This window comes from Prinia subflava, chromosome 7 (genome assembly GCF_021018805.1).
Source record: "Prinia subflava isolate CZ2003 ecotype Zambia chromosome 7, Cam_Psub_1.2, whole genome shotgun sequence".
Lineage (NCBI taxonomy): Eukaryota > Metazoa > Chordata > Aves > Passeriformes > Cisticolidae > Prinia > Prinia subflava.
In genome coordinates this window covers 16,554,562-16,573,118 of record NC_086253.1, presented here as the reverse complement: position 1 = coordinate 16,573,118, position 18,557 = coordinate 16,554,562, and the positions used below count along the sequence as shown (strand labels likewise).

The window sequence follows — 18,557 nt, the reverse complement described above, 5'->3', positions numbered from 1 at the left end:
TTAATTTACAAACTACTTGTACACAAAGTATTTTATACATATTTGTATAACATGCTGTATCAATTAGATTTTTGACAAATAAATCCACCTGTGTTATGTTATGAGGGGAATTGGCAATGGTTTTCTTGTGGAATTCCTTTCAGCTCCTGTTTTCAGATCAGAAATGGCAGCAGTCCTTTGATACAGATCAAAGCAAGAACAAAAGCTTAGAAGCAAGTGAGAGTCATAAGGTGAAAATGAAGAGAGGAAAAAAGAAATTAAATCCCACACCGTAGCCTAGAACCTTTATACAGCTATAACTACAATATTATATTAATGTAATTTACTTCTGAGATCAAACCTGTAGAAGCTTGGATATCATGTTTTCTTCCCTGATTACAAACCAGTGAAATTTGTCTTGCCAGTATAGATGTTGAATTTTTCCTTTCTCAGCCTGTATGCACTTACAGTCATTAAAATCTAGGACACTTAGTGTAAATATTAAAGATGATATATGGAGTCTGACAAATTTAATCTTTCATAATTACACTCTACCTTGCTCTTCTAGCTAGCAAAAGTTTCCCTGCAATGATGTCTGGATAAGTAATCTGCTAGAACACTTGAGCAGCTGCAGGGCTGGTGAGATGAACAAAGTGATTCCATACATTAACTTCATTTTTCTATACATTTTATGAAAGTTACATTATGTTCTGTGATTAGTTGTAGCAGCCTGCAAAGGAGATGTTGCATTCAAAATCATTTTACCCTGAGAATGGTTCTTGAAAAAACACGTTTATATTAATTTCTTCTCCTGGTTCTGGAAATGCTTTCTAGTGGACATCATTTTCTTCTGGAGAGCAAAGATAGAAACTTTTCTATGCAGAAAACTGCAGATTATTGCCTGTGACTGAATTTCTCGCTGGCTATCTAATAGGAGGATTAAGTTCACTATCCACCAGCTAACTTTCCTAATAAGCTCAGATTTGGCATGAGCAAGAAGCTGAAGATTTGCAGTTTATCTGACCTGTTTGTAGGTGCCCTTTCTGTGTTTGTTTGACCACTTCATTCTCTTCTGCCTGTCTAACACGTCCCTCTGGAATAAGAGAGCACAGAAAGAAGGGCAGCTAATTAATACTTCCAAATTTTGTTTCTATTTCTAACTCATCCGCAGTTTCCCTTTTCAGATACATTGGGGGAAAATATCAAATAGAGTCTAATGAACTGTTACTCCCAGCCAATTAAGACACACACACGCACGCAAATTAATTGCAATGTGGTACAGATTTTAGCAGCTAGGAAGGCAGTATAATTCAAGTCAATTAATGAATAGTAACAGATCCTTGCCTTGGAAACAGATCGGTTTTGGTCAGACCCATTGTGCACTAGACAATAGCAAATACAGAATGCCTGCACAGAAATAAAAACCATTCTCAGTATAAAGAGAAAAGTCTGAAAAGACTGATACTGCCTACAGGCAAATGTTAAAAAGAAAATATAGTGGAAAGACATTAAACACTCCAATCTAGTAGTGATCATGTAGGTTCTCTATAAGAGTCAGAAGAAATTTGAAAAGATTAGGAGTTTAAAACTTCCAGTAAAAATTTCTTGTAAACATTAAAATAAAAGTTGTTAAATTAAGGGAATTAAAAGAAAATACATGCTATTTATTGTACTAATTACAATGGCAGATATAATCCAAAACCGAGTGCTGACTGGGATTAGTATGAAAGAAATGTGATGATACCAGATAATTTTGAAAGGACTGGGTAACCATATTGAGTTGTAGGGAAATTTTATATCCTTATGTGTTAGTAATTGGTTTCTTATTAGGTATTATTTAAGTATTGCTGGAATTAAAAATTGCTTTATTCCTTAGTTGTTCAATTCTTAGCAACCTGTTGTTATTCTTAAGCATTTGCTACTTCATTTGATGTGTTAAATTAGATGGAGTTGTTTGTTTTTAAATGGCACATTTTCTCTATTCTTAGTCAACTTTAAAATTAATGAAATTTAATTTCTCATATCTAAGCTTTATAAAAAATATTTCTGAGTGTTTTTTTCTTCTTAGGGAAAATTGATGGTATTTTCCAAGTGTACAGCAATCAGTTACAAAATGTACATTGTGGATAACACAGTGTCTTATCTAAGGTGTCCTTTTTTATATTATTTGCATTCCACACATAATTGATTCTATTTAAAGTGGTTAGAGCAGCCAGTACTTATTTGGGATTGTTTGTGGAAAAATGTTAGGACTCCAGAATGGGATCATTCTTACAGATGCCACTAATATAGACAAATCTACTCTGTCCAGTTCAAAACTCATTTGGGATCTGTGCTTCCAGGTAATGTGTGTCTCCTACAGCACTTCAGCACAGGTTCCTCTTGAATATTTAGTTAGGAGAGAAAAACTTGTATTTGTTTTATGCAGAGGTCCTTGGTTGCAGCCAAAGCTCTCTGCCCAGTCTGGCCAGTTGTCTTCCCCTCTGGCTCATCTTTCAGCACACAAGGAGCAGCCTACTCCTGTACCTGTAATATTGCCTCCTTAGGGCTCTTCCAGCCTCCCTGGATCCTTTGCCCTTCAGGACTGCTTCCAGAAGGGCTCTCCCAACCTTATCAAGCCAATGTCTGTCCAGAGGTCCAAGGTGGCCTTTCTGTGGTGGCCCCTCCAGAGTTTCCTGAGAGCTGAGAACCCCCTTTCCCAATTGCTGTCCCTGAGATGGCCTGCAAGCACCCCATTATTCAGCAGATCCATGGGTCATCTCCCCTCATGAGCTCCCCCACCAGCTGTGTCAGGAAGGTGTCTGCCACACCCCAGGAACCTTCTAGACTGTCTGCTCACTGCTGTGTTGTGTTTTCAGAAGACATTTGGCAAGTTAAAGTCCCCCATGAGAACAAGGGCCAGCAATGACACCTCTCCCAGCTGCTTACAGAACATTTCGTGTGCCTCTTCATCCTCATTAGGTGGTAGCAGACTCCCACCATGGTATCTGCCCTCCAGGCCTTGCCCCTGATTCTCACTCATAAACACTCCACCCTATTGTCACCAACATTAAACTCTAGATAAACAAGATAATCAAGAAATCTAGATCATTATCTAGAAATCTAGATAATCAAGCATACAAAGAGTTGCTGTACATACAACAGAATGTTATTATCTCCTTATTCAAGATTGATTTAATTTTCAAATATTTTGGGGCATGGATTTTTTGAAATTGAACTTCTTCCAGAAGTATTCATATCTCTAAGTAGCATTAATGTTTTAATCTGTTGCATGGCATATTGCAGGAAGGATTTCATGTATCACTTTCTCTTTTCCACATAGCTTCTTATCCTTGCTGCTTTACTTTCTAGTGTTAAGTCTTGGAGACTCACAAATTCAGTGTATGGTACCCCTAACTTAAACAATTATCATGAGAAACAACAGGAAAAGTCTATTTCTTTTTTTTAAGGAGGTATTCTCTGAAGTCAGTAATCAGTTACATTAATTCAAGTGGATGTTTTCAGCTTTTTTTAAAATTTAAACATTCTTATGTAACTCATTTACTGTGTAGGTAGAATTGGCTCCTAAAACTCAAAATCAAACTCAAAATCTTTCTCCCTTTCACCTTTTTTAAGAGGTCCAGGCCTTTCCTCTTGTATGAAAGCAGAAAAAAAAACCTTGGGACCACTTCTTACTTGGCCAGCAGTGGGTTGGCACCTTCAGTGGTGGAGTAGAAGGGCCTCTGCTCCCAAGAGTGGGCAGCTCAAGAACACAAGGTAGACTAAACCTTAGGAAAAGAAAAATGTGGACTGACAGATTTCTCCATTTTATAATTTCCCTGAGACCATTTATTAAGATAAATAAGGCCTCTTTCACTGCTATAGCGTGAGCATGACATTATATTAGGATTATTGTTTCTGCAATACTGTAAACATTTGTTCATGCTTTGTCATTGAAGAAAAAACCCCACAAATTTAAGAAAAAGAACAGCCTAAGTGGGAATAACCTCAAGGAGTAAATAGAAGCCAGAGATGAGAATGAGTCTGAGATTGACATGTCAGAGCCTTAAAAGGACAAGATGATGATATGGAGTACCTAGAAATTGTAAAGAGGAAACAAGGTATTACTTTTCTTTTAAGTGGAGAAGAACTGAACAGGAAAATTAATTCAATCATTAGTATGGAATATGAGGTATAAAGTAATGACATATTTGGAAGGTGCAAACATGGGATTGCGTATTTGGTTTGACTTATTTTTACCATGCTTTCCTCTTAAGATCCTGTTTTAGCTTTACAGGTTAATGAGAAAGTGAACTGGCACTCAGATTGAGAGCATGTAAAAAAAATACAAGTCTCACAACATTCTTGTATTAAATACTCAGAGGTGTAAAATCAAAGAATATTCCTGCTTATATATTGACTAGATATAACCTAAAATTAACTGAAGTACACACATACATTTTTGAATGAATAAAAATATGTAGATTCTAGAGTTCTGCTTACATTGTCCTTCAATGCCTACAGACTTCAAAGAAAACCAAAAAAAGCTGGTAATAAATTCTAGATTAGATATTTCTTTCTCTATGTGGTAGCCCATAAAAAATAGATTGTTAATGTTACAACTCATTGCACTAATTTAAAATTATAATGACTTTTTGAACAAAAATAGAAGTACCTGAACTGCTTGATAGTTAGCAAAAATTTTTTCTAGTCGAAAGAGTGTAGCAACCTGAGTAGTTATACTGGACATCATTCTTTTTAGTGTTAAAACAGATGTTTTAATTAAGAGAAGTGTCTAAAATCTTTTTTTTTTCTGAGGCTTCCCTTCACTTTATTGTTGTGCCTTGTATAGCAATGGACAGGATTTATTTAAATTTTTAGGATGGGCACAAGGGCATTTAGGCATAACCTTTTATTGGTTATGCATGTGCTGCATAAATATTCTTCAGAGGGTATTTCTCACACTGGGTATCCTCTTGGTAATCACATAAATAAACACAGGACAATTAGTTTTATACAGACTGTTTGATAAATCAGCTGGGATTCTTTTCCCCCTGATGTGCAGCCTGCGCAAGATCTTCCCAGGAAAACGCCTCATACCCATTAATGAATATCAGAGTTTGGGGTTCAGCAGTTCTAGGTTCATGTCCTGAGGCAGAAAAGCCCTGTTTTGTTTCTTAATCGATAAAGAATACATTCTTCCTGGCTGTGGATCAGGGCTTTGGGCTGTGCAGGTCTCCTTGACAGCACTATGTTTTGCTAGCTGGAGGCACTGATCATGCTGATGTGTATTTCTTTAATTTCCATTCTCACTTTCAGTGAAGATTTAATTAGACTCTGGCGATGCTTAAGAAGGGGAAGGGGCAGCGTTTCTCTGATCATTGTTCTCTCCAATGCAGAGGGCGGCAGTTTTCTGACATGCAGCATTTGGCAGGTGCAAACAGATGTGTGTCTTTACCAAACTGTGATTGCTCGAACTTAGCAAGAACTGCGCTGAGAGAGGCTGGGGAAGGCTGTGAGGCTGGGGAGCACCGCAGCGGCTGGGAGCGCCGGAGCTCTGAGTGCTGATAGCAGCCTGCTCCCTGTGCAAGTTTCCAGAGAGCTTTTCCTCTTGGCACTGACACAGCCAAGGCTCTGCTCGACACAGATGTTCCTCCAGCAGCTCTCAGTAAGGCTGCTCCACGGATACAATGTCATGCCCAGAGGTGCGTGGTCCACCTCAGCCTTCTAGGAGGACTCGCTACTGATGAAATCAAATGCTTAGAGAGGCATGAGATGCGGGGCTTTATCTAACATTTTAGCTCAGCTACAGTGGCTGCTGAACTGCCACTGCTCGGTATAGTGGTGCTTTACACCACTGCAAATTTCTTCAAACTCTTGGTGAAATCCTCTAATTTCCCTCTGATTGCAAACCCGTGTGAAGACTGGAATGATTTGCCTGTTGGAAGAATGTTGACTCTCGAGTGGGAGTCGGAGGGACTACAAACAGTGGGTATTGTTGTGATTATATTTGCATCTCTGAAGCTGCTTCATTTGCTGGGACTGATTGATTTTTCAGAAGGTAAAGTGGTCACTCGCAGTTTGTGCTGTTTGTAGGTTTGGTGTGTGATAAGCTAAAATAGAGAGCATCAGCTATAAAAGCTGGGAAATGAAAAAAAAAAAGTGAAAATAATAGACTAATAACCTTGGTTTGCCTCTGTTGCTTTTCCTTTGTTATGGAAAACAGAAGTAGATGCTAGCAAAAGATTATTTTACCATTAATTTACAACTGTGAGAGGATGTTCATTAAAAAAAAATAAAATAGTGAACATAATACCTGTCAGTTGCCTTTGAAAGGTGTTCAGTGCTACTGAACTAGATAGATTTTACTTAGTTCATGTTTACAAAATGCTTTGCTCTTCTGATTTATGATGCAATTACAATTTTCTTTTGTAAAAGTATCTGTGTTTTAAAAATCTGTTTCATAGTTAAATGCAATCCACTGTTATTACAGGATGAGCCTTAGGATCAAGCCTGCCCTACATCTTTAAAAAAAAGGCATAGATGCCAACATTAAATGTGTGTATTTAAAATATATATCAATCATATATGTTTTAAAATTCCTGTTGCTTGCTCAGAATTTTGTCTGTGCTCTACTATATGGGTCATATAATTTCATCTACTCCCAAAGAGGGCTTCACATTAATTTATTACGACTTCTATCTCTAAACAAAGTGAGGGTTTTTTCACATTTTATAGAAATAAGCTATTTTAGGTCAGTTATGAGTGAGATTTTTAGCTGTCTTTTCAAGTTTTTCACAAAATGTCTACTCAGTCACTGAAGCCTTTGCTTAAAAATACTTGCTTTTGTCATTATGTTTGCTCAAGTCAGTCCAGACCAATCCTTTTTGCTGGGTAACTGCTTTCAGTCAGAATCACACAGCCAAGGGGAGCACTCCAGTTTTCTGAAACATTAACTTTTCATCATAGAAGAGGATCTTTGATAGATGTAGATTCACATAATCACCTCATAAAATTGTTCAGTGCTGATAACATTTGAAATATTTAGCACTTATATAGTTTCTGAACTACTGAAATAAATCATCTTTCAAACTTTATGTGGTGAGAATATATATTTTCTTTGTTACTATACAATGTATTGGTTATGGAATTACTTTTTCAGTTCTAAACAATGGGTAATTTACCCCTCAGAGCAGTGCTCACTTTTGGGTTTTTTGATTCTCTGGATGTGTAACATCTGTGACATGTAAAAAAAATCATTGTGGTTATGGACTAGCTTCAGCTTTATTTCCTATGGTAACAAATAGGGAAAAAAAGATTGAAATGCAATATTACTCTTGTTTAGCATATGTAGAGTTAGATCCTTTTGCTGATTTCTCACGGATATTTCCAATACGTTTGTGGGAAAAGATTTTATGTGATTTCAACTCTATTAAATCACTTAAACCCCACCCCCCCCCCCCCCCAAAGACTGCTGGTACAAATTACACTGATTTTAATAATAAAAATATTTTCAAGGTGTTCTATCAATTGAAGTACACCTTTTTGTTCTAATGCACCCATTAGTGTCATGGTATTTCTTCATATGACAATAATTTCACTCAAAAGTAGCTAGCAGTATAAACCAATCCCTAAATGTTAAAAGGTTAAACTATGTAAGGTACAGTTGATTTATTTATAATTGCAGTGTGAATAACTCCAGTGACTTGAGGGATTTCCAGTTCCCCTGAGGCTGATAAGTGCTAATCAACTCTTCCATGTTTGGGTACCACCACTACATTAAACAAGAATTCTGCCCCAAATGGTTAAGGAATATTTTATAGTGTGTGCAGAACTAGTGTTCACCTACTTGTTCACCTACTGAATGCAAGGAAAGGTTTTCTGTTCATATCCAAGGAGGAGCACATTTAAGCTGCCAGCTTGATCTGGAAACCGAAATAAGCAGTGAGTCCTCCCCTTCTACCACATGCAGACAGGACATGGGTCATAAGCTGGAACAAATCTGTTCCCATAGTTAGGCTTTCTGATGCCTTAGCATGCTTAACATCTGTGCTACATTGACTTGTACTGCAAATATCACTGAAAGAAATGACAGCATGCCTAATGTTTACCATTACCGGGCAGAGAAGACAGATAAAGGACAAATCCTTAGTTACTATCTTACTACAATTCCACTGATTTTAGTGCAGTTATGGTGAAGAAGAGCCTGACTTGCCCTCATCTCCATGAGAAAATGGGATAACCCAGTCAATCTGCTTAGTTTTACTGAAGACACTGAACCACAGAATTAACTAGGTTGGAAAAGACCTTTGACATCATCAAGCCTAACCTGTATTACAGCATCCAACAATTGGCAGGACAGAGAGAAACCTGATTTTGTCCTGTGTCCCAAAGTAGAGACTATGTTATTCTGCTTCATCCATTCTTCACTTTCCAATAAGTAAAAAACAGACCTGAATGAAGACAAAGCTGGCTTCACTGGAGCCAGCAAGCTGTTTCAGTTAAAAGGACAGAATTGAATCAATGCAGCTTTTACTAGGAGAGACTGAACCTCCCTTTCCCTCTCCTTCCATTACTTTGAAAGTGGTTTGACACTGACCATTATCTTCCCTCCAGCTTCTTTGCCCAGAGCTTTTTCTGCTGGGCAGCTTCACTCTAGAGCTTTAGTTTTGTTACCCAAGCTGGAAGGGGAGGAGAGCAGGGAGATCAAACTGAAGCAATGAATCAGAACAGTAAAGCAACCGGGCCAGGCTTAGAGGGAATTCATCCACCAGAAACTTGGAGGGGAGAGGTGGCAAAATGAGGGATTCACTTTGCATTTCTGTGTCCAGAACAGCTGTCAAGTAGTAGCTATGCAAAGAGATTATGTAAACGTGTGAGCAACTTTTTAAAAATCAGGGAACTGCATAAATCAAAGTCTTGGAAAGGAGAAACTCTGTGCCTTTTCTTATATCATGCACTGATTGTATCTCGAAACAGGTCTCTTACAGAAATGTTTTTCTTTTACACGTGAATAGAATCAGCCATTCTTGCAATCTATTTTAGACTCCCTTATTAGTTTCTTATTCCTTACAGTAATCTCTAACAGTCTCCAGAGCTTGTTATCTTTCAAATGCCTATTCAGATATAAATGTCATGTTTGGCAGGTGAATGTCCTATGAACTCCATGCCTTGTGGTTGATAGGGCTCACTGGAGTCTCTATGTCTTTAAACTCCATAGGCTATCGAGGGTAGGTGAGAATGTTTGATCTTTAGTTTCTCCTACTGTGATGAAAAAAACAGTTCACTTGCAGTTATCAATAAACATATTTGGCTGCAAAGTTGGCTTTGTGAGTAAATAATTTGTTGCTTTAGCTACAAATTGGAAATTGGTTCAGGGGGTATATAGTGGTAGTTTTTAATAGACGTAGTCTTCTGCATTCGTATATATCTGCTCTATCTTCTCAGGTACAGAAAGGTAGGGGTTTTTTCTATCTAGTCTAATCTGGATGGACAGAAGTCACCTCCAGTCCAAAAGTCATGTTAGTGAATTTCTATCTGTTCTGTCACACAAACTGCTAAAATGTGGCCTCTTTCATAGTTCAGACACTTAAAAGCACAGAGAGGATGTTAGGTCTGTCTGCAGCCATCTGTGTTAACATGTTGTTAGTTACCCTCATGGCTTAGCAAAACCAGTAAGGTTTAAAATATTGTCTGATATGGGGAAAGACACACTGCTGAGAAATTCTCTATTGTATCATATTGTCTAAGAAAAAGAACATCAAAAACCATGGGAGTTTTCTTCTCTGCATGTGGCTGACATGAATGATCCTAATTGGAATGTCCTCTCCATCCACTGGAAGCTGTGCTACAAATCCAGCTTCCATCAGACTCTCCTATGTTGCTGACTTTCCTATGTTGCTCCCTCTCCTGTGTAGCTTCTTTCAGCTAATGCAGCAATTGTGCAAATTCCACAATAAACAGAAAGGCAAAAACATGCCATGCAGCAGTGCCTGTCCCCTTGCCTTTTCTCAGCAGCTGCTGTTAACACCTGTTCTCAGAAAGATGTTCAGTTAACATGTGGTGAAATGACCACCTCCTACTTGTTCTTTTCTTCTCCAGACAATGAAGAATTGACAGAACTAGTTTTTTTCTGAGTAACCCAACCCTCCTTGTAAACCTTGACAGACATTCTGGATTCAAGGTCTCTAAAAGAGAGTCAGTCTATAGAAGTATCTATAGATTGCACAGCAGAGAAGAGTTACTTCAGAAGAGCACACGTGCAACTGCATTCAGTTGCTGCTTCAAATCCAACCTAGATCCAAGTAGATGTAAAAACTGAGCTGTGAATTTCAATATGCTCATTTATATAGATGTATTTCTGTATGCTTATGTTGGATGCAAGACAAGCTTTGCAACTTACTGAAACTTGTGACCATCTTAATACCCAGCCTCAGGGTTGGTTTGATGATGTTCTATTTACTCTCCACCTCTCTCAAAAAGTAGGCTCTTCCAGGCTTGGGAGAATGGTTGTGTTTGGAAAGCAGTGTCTTGATTATCCTTAACACTAATTTATTGAAAATGAAATTTTTACTTTGTTTTGCTTTTCTCTTAGTTTAGTGGTTTTTCTACCTGGCTCTAATGATGTGACACACAAATGACATAAAAGTGTGAAGAAAAGTGTTTGGTAAAGAACAGCAAAATCATTCTTTCATGTCAAAATTAGAGAAATCAAGCTTTTATCAAAATAGGAATAAAATGGGTCAATTTATGTAAAAGTTTTGAGGAAGGGCCTGTTGGTTTATGAAGATCTTTTCATCAGCTGCTCTCCATGGACTTCTTCAGGGAATTTTATCCTCCAGATCAACTAAATCACTGTGGAATGGATCACTTTAGATCCACATCAGTCTGAATTAAAAATCTAGATGCTGTGTGAAAAATGGTGAGAAATATTTAAGAGATGTTACAAATATTACCAGGAATATTTCTGTAAGAATAACATATGTCCTATCTCTTCATGTGGGAGTTCACAGATCCTCTCTGGTTCAGGATCATACAGGATATTTGCCTTCTAACTTTTGGCCACACTGTTCTGGGTAAACCCTTTCCTGCAGTAATTAGATCCTCTACTTTGTAGCCTTGATTTTTTTTTTCAAGAAAGTATTCATACTAATAGTCATTTTAGATTGACTATGTGCAGGTAGAGAACTTCCTCATTGTATTTATTTTCACAAAGATAGAGTTGCTTTTGAGCATCATTTGAAGTTTCTGTTATTCTGAGTATTCATCTTAAGGAGGTTATTTATCCAGATATATCTTGGCCATTTCTGGCCAAAATCCATATATTTTGAAAGGAAAGGAGGTATTTCTCCCAAAATATAAATACAATCAGACAAAACAAAGGTAAATGACACATATTTGATGCCTGCAGCAAAGTCTACATCTAACCACCTTGCATCTCAGAGCTTGGATACCAGGAGCTCCCTCCTGGTATAATGCCCTGATTAAGCATTTTCCTTGTCCTTTATGCCACAGCTCCATGCCCAGGCTGCTTTTAAAATGTAGCTCTGGATAAAATAATTCATTTTAGGATGACAAAAATTTGATATGACAAAATATGCTTCTGAAAAACAACTGCACTTGGTCAGCTGACAATAGGTGTGGAGAGAAAAGCATTGCCTACTCTCTAATGTACTTTAGTGCTGAGAACCTAGAAGGCCTTGCTGTTGGAATGAGATATTTGCAGACATGAATAATCATTGCCTAAAATTCTATAGAATAAGATTGAATATACACAATGATGGAATGACTGAATGAAAAAAAATCCATAATAATTTACTGACTAGAAATAATGCATTCACCTTTTATCTCTTGAATCTTAAATTATTTTTTTCTATTTTTGATGCTTTTGATCAGAATTCTTTGGTCTTTTTTATTAATGAGATATGGGAGATACTTGGTGATTTTGTAGGGATTTATGTATCTGATTATGTGTAGACTTATTTGAAACATTGAAATTTACAAAGCAACTGAATCTCTTTCATATAATGCAAAAATAATAACATAATTTGGAGATAACATGCTACAATTTTATTGTTTAGTATGCATTTTAGCTCATAATAAAAATACTTACAGAATTACCTTGGGGAAAAACTGCAAAAGCAGCCATAAAGCTCCTTTTGCAGTCTCATCTGTATATCTGCTTTGTGTTATTAGAGGAGTATGAAGAGGCACAAATGAGAGAATTCTGTTTATAGAAGTGAAATATGGCCTTCCAAAGTCTCGTCAGTGAACTTTTAGAAATAGCAAGAGTAGATTGATCACACATATGTATGCATGTGTGTACGTTTTGTGAAGGAAGAGGAATAATCATAAATGAAGACTTTGTTTACCAGATTTTAACAGCAAGTACTTTTTAACAGATATCTCAAGAAAACCAGTATAACATGGAAAGTCTGACATAGGTACGAATAGGTCAATTTAATGTTTCTTTAAAAAAAAAAACAACACTATTGATCAATGTCTGTAAATTATGTTACCACTAAATAATATATATATTCATGTTAAAATGGTAGGATACAGTTCAGATTGATTATTTTATAATTGCTTGTAAGTAGATTGATTGATTCCATATGTGCATTTGACTGATTTTTAAATGTATATATAGATGAAGAGACCTTGACTATTTCTGATAAATATCTACCCTTCTTTTGAGAACATTTTCAGTCTTCTACTAATCACTCAAGAAAGAATAAGTTACGTCATATGAAACAAATACTTATTTACACAACACATCTTTCATACATTAGAAGAAAGTATATTGATCACTGAAATGAGTCAACCCAAAATGAAATGCAACAGTTCAGTGACTGTTTTGTGATTCTCCCAAAGGAGGCTTGTTCCTTGCAGCTACAACTGCTGGGTTTGAAGTGGCAGAGTGGAATTAAAGAAATTTGAGAAAATACAGTTGAGAAGAAAGGGCAAAAAGAGTCTCGTTTGCTTAGTGATCAACCACCAAATGAATAAGTAGCAAGGTAATGAGGGTCTCAATTTTTTTTTTTTTAATTAAATAGAAAAGTTGGGAAAATAATTAGGCTCATGAGTTTCAGAGAGTTAGATTCCAATATGTCATATTTCAATCAATTTACATTTAAGCATATACTCTGTACAAGGAGAGGAAATGTGGCATTCCCTGCTCAAAACCCAATTTTATATTTCTGAGTGATCTAATGGGAACTCCCTACTAATCTGTGTTTCTTCAGACAGTCATGGTGCCAGAGGGGTTGGTTTCAGCCTAGATGTATCTGAAAAATGCAGCCATAATGTTTAACCTGTGTTCTAGCAGTTTGATCTGTGTCCTCCTTGTACTGTAAATACTTTAGGTTTCTTTATTTCTCAGTAAAAGACTGTGTTCTGGTTTTTTTATGTCATGATGAAATTTGAGCTAAGGCAAAACGTGTACGTTAACATCTGTCTTGCAAAGTTATATTTATGAAGAAATTATCTGAATTTCTTCCTTTGAGACAGTAAGAGAAGAATATCCCACTTGATGTGAAATAACACTCCTGGGGAAAGGTATAATTTTCTACAAGGGGTAGAGCAGTGGCATTCTTTACATTGACATACTTACTGCTAGTTACTTTTTATAAGAATGTTTGTGATTTATGTCCTTAGACTATTGGCTAATCTGCAATCAGCATTGCCTGATAGTTCTGTAGTTTGAATTGTTTATAAGTGTCTTCATTATTTCCCTGTCAGACAGGTACCAATTGTCAGCAACTTCAGTTACATAATTAAAATAATCACAAAAAAGTAGACAGCTGAGTTGGCATCCAGGAACTCTCATTGTGATTTCTTTCCTTTTTGACCTTAGAAAATCCAGAAAATCATGAAAATTTTACTTTTTAACTCACAAGTTGTTGTGAGAATGAGTATAGGTTGACAAAGTGGCATCCAGTGCTAGAGTGGTGAGGCCATATGACGAGTATTGAGAGACAGAACATCGAGATCTCTCTCAATCTCAATGTCAAAATCCAGGTTTGAAACTTGAATGTGGTGAGTGACAATAGCTTCAAACTGTTGATATGTTTTAAACCAAAACATCACTCTTAATCCAGATAGAAAGGTGTTGGCATTAGACAATATCCAAGACTTCTTGTTCTTTACTAGGAATAGAGTGTATTGTCTTGTTGAGAAAGCAGGTAGTGTCATCTCATATTCAATAAAAAACTGTTTTAGAATAAATTACAGTAAGATTTGACTGTAGCATAGTGAGTACCTTATGTTGTACCCTTATGCACTATCTGCAGTTACAAATGCTTCATATTACCTATTCTTCTTAATAGAAACGTTTCTCCTTTGTTTATTATGAATAATGTATTTGTTTGAACTCATATGTATATATGTATAGAGAGGTATACACTCCTTTATGAGATATGTAGCACATAGAATGCATTTATATATATATGCAATGAAATACGTATGGGAAATAATTTTAAATTTATGGTGTACTAAGTGCGGGTAGATGAATTTGCCATATTTCACTGGCTGCAAATTAAAAAAAATGTCTTAGGTGGTTGTTTGAAATATTTCAAATACAGGGCTTATTTCTCAGTATCTTACTCATGTGAATAGTTTTTTAATACAACATATTTGTAAAAAAAAATTTAATTTCAGCATGAGATTTTTTTTGTTATGAAAATGTCATTTTCCTATGGATTCCATTTTCCCATACATGGGAAAGAGAATTAATTCCAATTTAAAATTGTAAAATAAATTGTAAATAATTTGAAAGATTTTCTTTTTCTCAGTTTAATGTTGTATATAGGGTTTTTCTTGTTATATTTCAATAATGATGCACTGCAAATAGATTTTTCTTTGTTGTATTTCAATAATAAGTATATGCCTCACATTGCTTGAGTTCTTTCTCCCTTTGGGCAGCCATTTGTCCTCATTACTGAAGTCACTAAATGGAGCCAAATCAGTAACAAAATACATTAATACCCCAAATTATTATTGCAAGTTAACAGATCCTGATCCTTACGTAGATCAGAAAACTGTAACTTTTCTAGTTGTTCTTCTCAGTTGAAAAAGGCTAATGCATTGTAGTAAATACAGTGCATGTAGTGTAGAGACTTCCATATGCCCATCACTTTACCCTCTCAGAATATTGTGCACAAAACAGCATTCCAAATATAACAACCAAGACAAAGGTGTAGGCTGCTTTTATGGAAGTAGAGAACCTCAGTGTATTATCAATAGATAGATGCTTCATTGTGTACCCATATATTACTATGAATTTGTGCTTTTAGCTTCTTTCCAAATGGAGACAAAATTGCTGAAAATAATGTTATTAAAAGCTTTTCTACAGATCTCTTTTATCTTGCCAGGTTATACTTGTATCTCATAGACAAACACTTGAATAGAAGTATCTGAAGTATTACAATTAAGTAAAATCCTGAGTGGCAAATTCTTGCTCTTATGAATTTTATTAAATGGTGCAATTTTGTGTTATTTGTATAACAAGAGGCAGTAGTTGCAACAATTCTAATGGTTATTATTTTAAAAATTAGATTTTCTGCCTAAAGGCTGTAGAGTTCAGGGCTGTTTCTCTTTGTACCACTTCGGAAGCAGCCAGAGAGAAGGCTGGCAACACAGGGAGCAGCAATCTCATTCTCTGCTGCTGGGAAGGAGCAAGCAGCAGCAGGTCAATGTTCGTGGCAGCTCATACTTCCTGCACACTGCCCGGCATCCTAATCCGGGATATGTGGTGGGAGGGAGAGAGGGGAGTCCAGTGCAGTGCCCACATGAATAGAAAACAGGACAGAGTGGGTTCTCCAGTCCTCCAGAGAGCTGAGGAGGTGGCAAATGAGATAACATTTGCAACAGCATGACTGAGCATGAGAGTGTGTGCTGTATGGACAGGTCAGCCATGCCCAGAAGCAGCACAATGGATGCACATTTTTAAGGAGGGCTCAGGACTGTAAGAGGTTAATTCATTAACCACAGCAGGGTTTGTTAAGGACCTGATGATGTTAGCAGCCTTTTAAGAGTGGATGGAAACAAGAACTAACACAAGGGTGGGGGAGTGCAGATGCAACACCAAAAAATCAAACTGTTCAGGATTTTCTGTTCTTGCTGTTTTTCCAGGGAAGTATAGTTATTCACTGTATTGGATGACAAGTGAACACTTGAAAGCCAACTGGTTTCAAGCAAAGAAGCCTGGCAATGCAGGAGTACAAATGCAGATGCTCCATTTTTTAGAAGGCTTGAACTATGAGTTTTGGGGCAGATCTCAGAGGAAACTTTAGCAAATTAGGCCAATTCAGTTCCTAGATATTGATCTTTGTGACCTAGTTTAGACACCTTCATTTGAAAATGTAGTTTAAGTACTAGTGATTCTTTGCATACTATTTATCCTGAATATAAAATCCTTTTCTTTTTTGATGTTTTTTATATTTTTTAAGTTGTATGATCATGTCTCCATTCATGCAGATGAATCCAGACATGTCTAAATCTTGTGGTTCGGTGTGGAGTGTAGTGGACTCACATATCCAGGAAGCTGCCTGAAAAGTACATTAAATTAGTTTACACTGAGAAAAGAGTTTCTGTAGTCTTGATTTTTGAAAAATCTCCCTCATTTTGTTTCGATAGAGACTAGTCTTACACTGCAGGAAGTATGAAGCATTATTTAACACCAAGTGATTCACAGTGTGTTACTACTGTACTACACGTTGTACATTTCTGAGGAAAAATTACCTTAATAATGGCTTTATTACTTGAATCCCATGATAATTTAATTCATAAATTCTTGCTTTGCAATGTATTTGGGAATGGTTAAGAGAGTGTAATTCTAAAAATTGATGGAACCCTGTGCTATCTCTAGCTGGATATTTAAAAAGAAAAGGAATATTATTCATATTTTCTGTTGCTTTATTTTCAATTGTGATCTTTTTTAAAAAAAAATCTCTAAGTTGAAACCTTTTTTCCTGAAAAGTTATAGAGAGGATTTTTGCTATAAGTCTTCTTGGCTCATTATGCAAAGGAGAAAGAAGAAGAAAGTTAGCAAGTTAGAATTGAGGTTTTGCTTATTTTTATTTAATGATTATGTAGAGAAACTGAAGACAAACTTTTCACAGAACTAAAACTCAGGAATTCATGGGGTTGATAGGAACTGACAGAATATGGTGAGCCTTCATCTGACTTAATGCTTTCTGATTAACTCATTTAATATCCATTTTACTGTTTGATAAATATTTTACACTTAAATCATGTTGTTCATTCCCAATGCTTGCAAAAAAAAAAAAGGATCTCTGTATCTGTAAATCTCTACGTTCTTACCCTAAATGTATTCCTTTAATATATATTTATCCTCTCACCATCCTAAGGAGTTTGCACTTTTCAAGAGTGCAGAGAAGGTTTAAAAGCAGACAGGTACCAAGCTCTTTTAAAGCTGGGATCCAGAGAAACTCAATAGTGGGCACATTCTAAAAGAAAACATTCATGTGACTACCCATCTCTTTTGAAATTTTCACCCATGTCTGTCTGCCTTAATAAATTAGTAGGGTGGAAAGCTCTTGAAAAATAATTGTACTAAGCTGGTACATATGTTAAGACACAGAGAGGTGTTTAAGGGCTAAAAGCAGATAAAAGTTGGATATCTGAACTTCCTGTCCTTCTCTAAAGACATGAATTGCACTCTGGTTTTTCATACTGCCAGATATGTGTGTGTTTTCCTCTGGCACATCTTCCTTTCCAGTTAGTAAACATCCCATTTCCAAAACATTGCTTTACACAACAGAGGACAATCTGAGTAATTTGTATGTATGGCAGTTTCATGATAACTCAAATGGGCTCCAGGCTGGGTATGCTTTGGGTAAATCATTAATCTTCCTTGAATTATCATATCTTTAAATGTGCAAATGTCCATTAGGTATATGAAATTAATCATGTAATGTGATATATTTAACAAATTAATGTGGTCATGTCTGTGTGTAATGAGGAAGGCAAACACACGACATATTTACTTTCCGTAGTGCTATGGTTGTGTTCTTGCAATAGATGTTGGGATTTTCTAAAAATTGTTTTTGTCTGCAGATAATTTTTTATTTTAATTCCAATTTTTCCTGCACACACACATGCCACACCCCTAGTTTTCCACCTCCAAAAAGGCTGGTGTGTTATCTGGTTTTCAGCTGATTCAGCTGGTTTTGTGGAAGATCAGCCAGCACTAAATGCTCAATAACTATGTTTCACTTAGTGTCTGTCAGTTCCTATGTTTGACACCAGCCAGCTATGTATCATTCAACAGCAGGATAGGAAGTGTCTCTGAAAGTGCTATTTTAAATTAGAAGTGAAAGCTTAGATTTTTTTCACTTCAATCACCACATCTGTCATCCTGCAGTCCTCAGAAATGCCGTGATTGTCGATTGGAGTGAGAGGAGGATGGGAGCAACCTCTGAGTAGCTCAGTGTTACCTTATTTCTTGTCCTTTGCTTAAACCAACACATTAAAGGCCAAGTTGTTATACTAACGTAAGAGTTAAAATTAACTTTTAAAATGCACTTATTGATGTTATGGTAACAGATAGTGTTTTATTTCAATCAATGTATACAATACCA

General features: G+C 36.4%; 1 protein-coding gene across 9 annotated transcripts in view; it reads left to right on the top strand.

The window, feature by feature from the left end:
- Nucleotides 1–18,557, top strand: part of KCNIP4 (potassium voltage-gated channel interacting protein 4) — a 385,096-nt gene that overhangs the window by 290,248 nt on the left and 76,291 nt on the right. The window contains exon 1 of one of the 9 annotated variants that reach the window (XM_063401703.1): nt 5,392–5,663. The exons of 6 other annotated variants lie outside the window; for them this stretch is intronic. In XM_063401703.1, the coding sequence (XP_063257773.1) occupies nt 5,606–5,663 (58 nt within the window). In that variant the 5' untranslated portion in view covers nt 5,392–5,605. Of the gene's footprint in view, nt 1–5,391; nt 5,664–5,690; nt 6,020–18,557 lie in introns of those variants that run through there. 2 more of the 9 variants (XM_063401706.1, XM_063401700.1) reach the window with 2 other exon arrangements.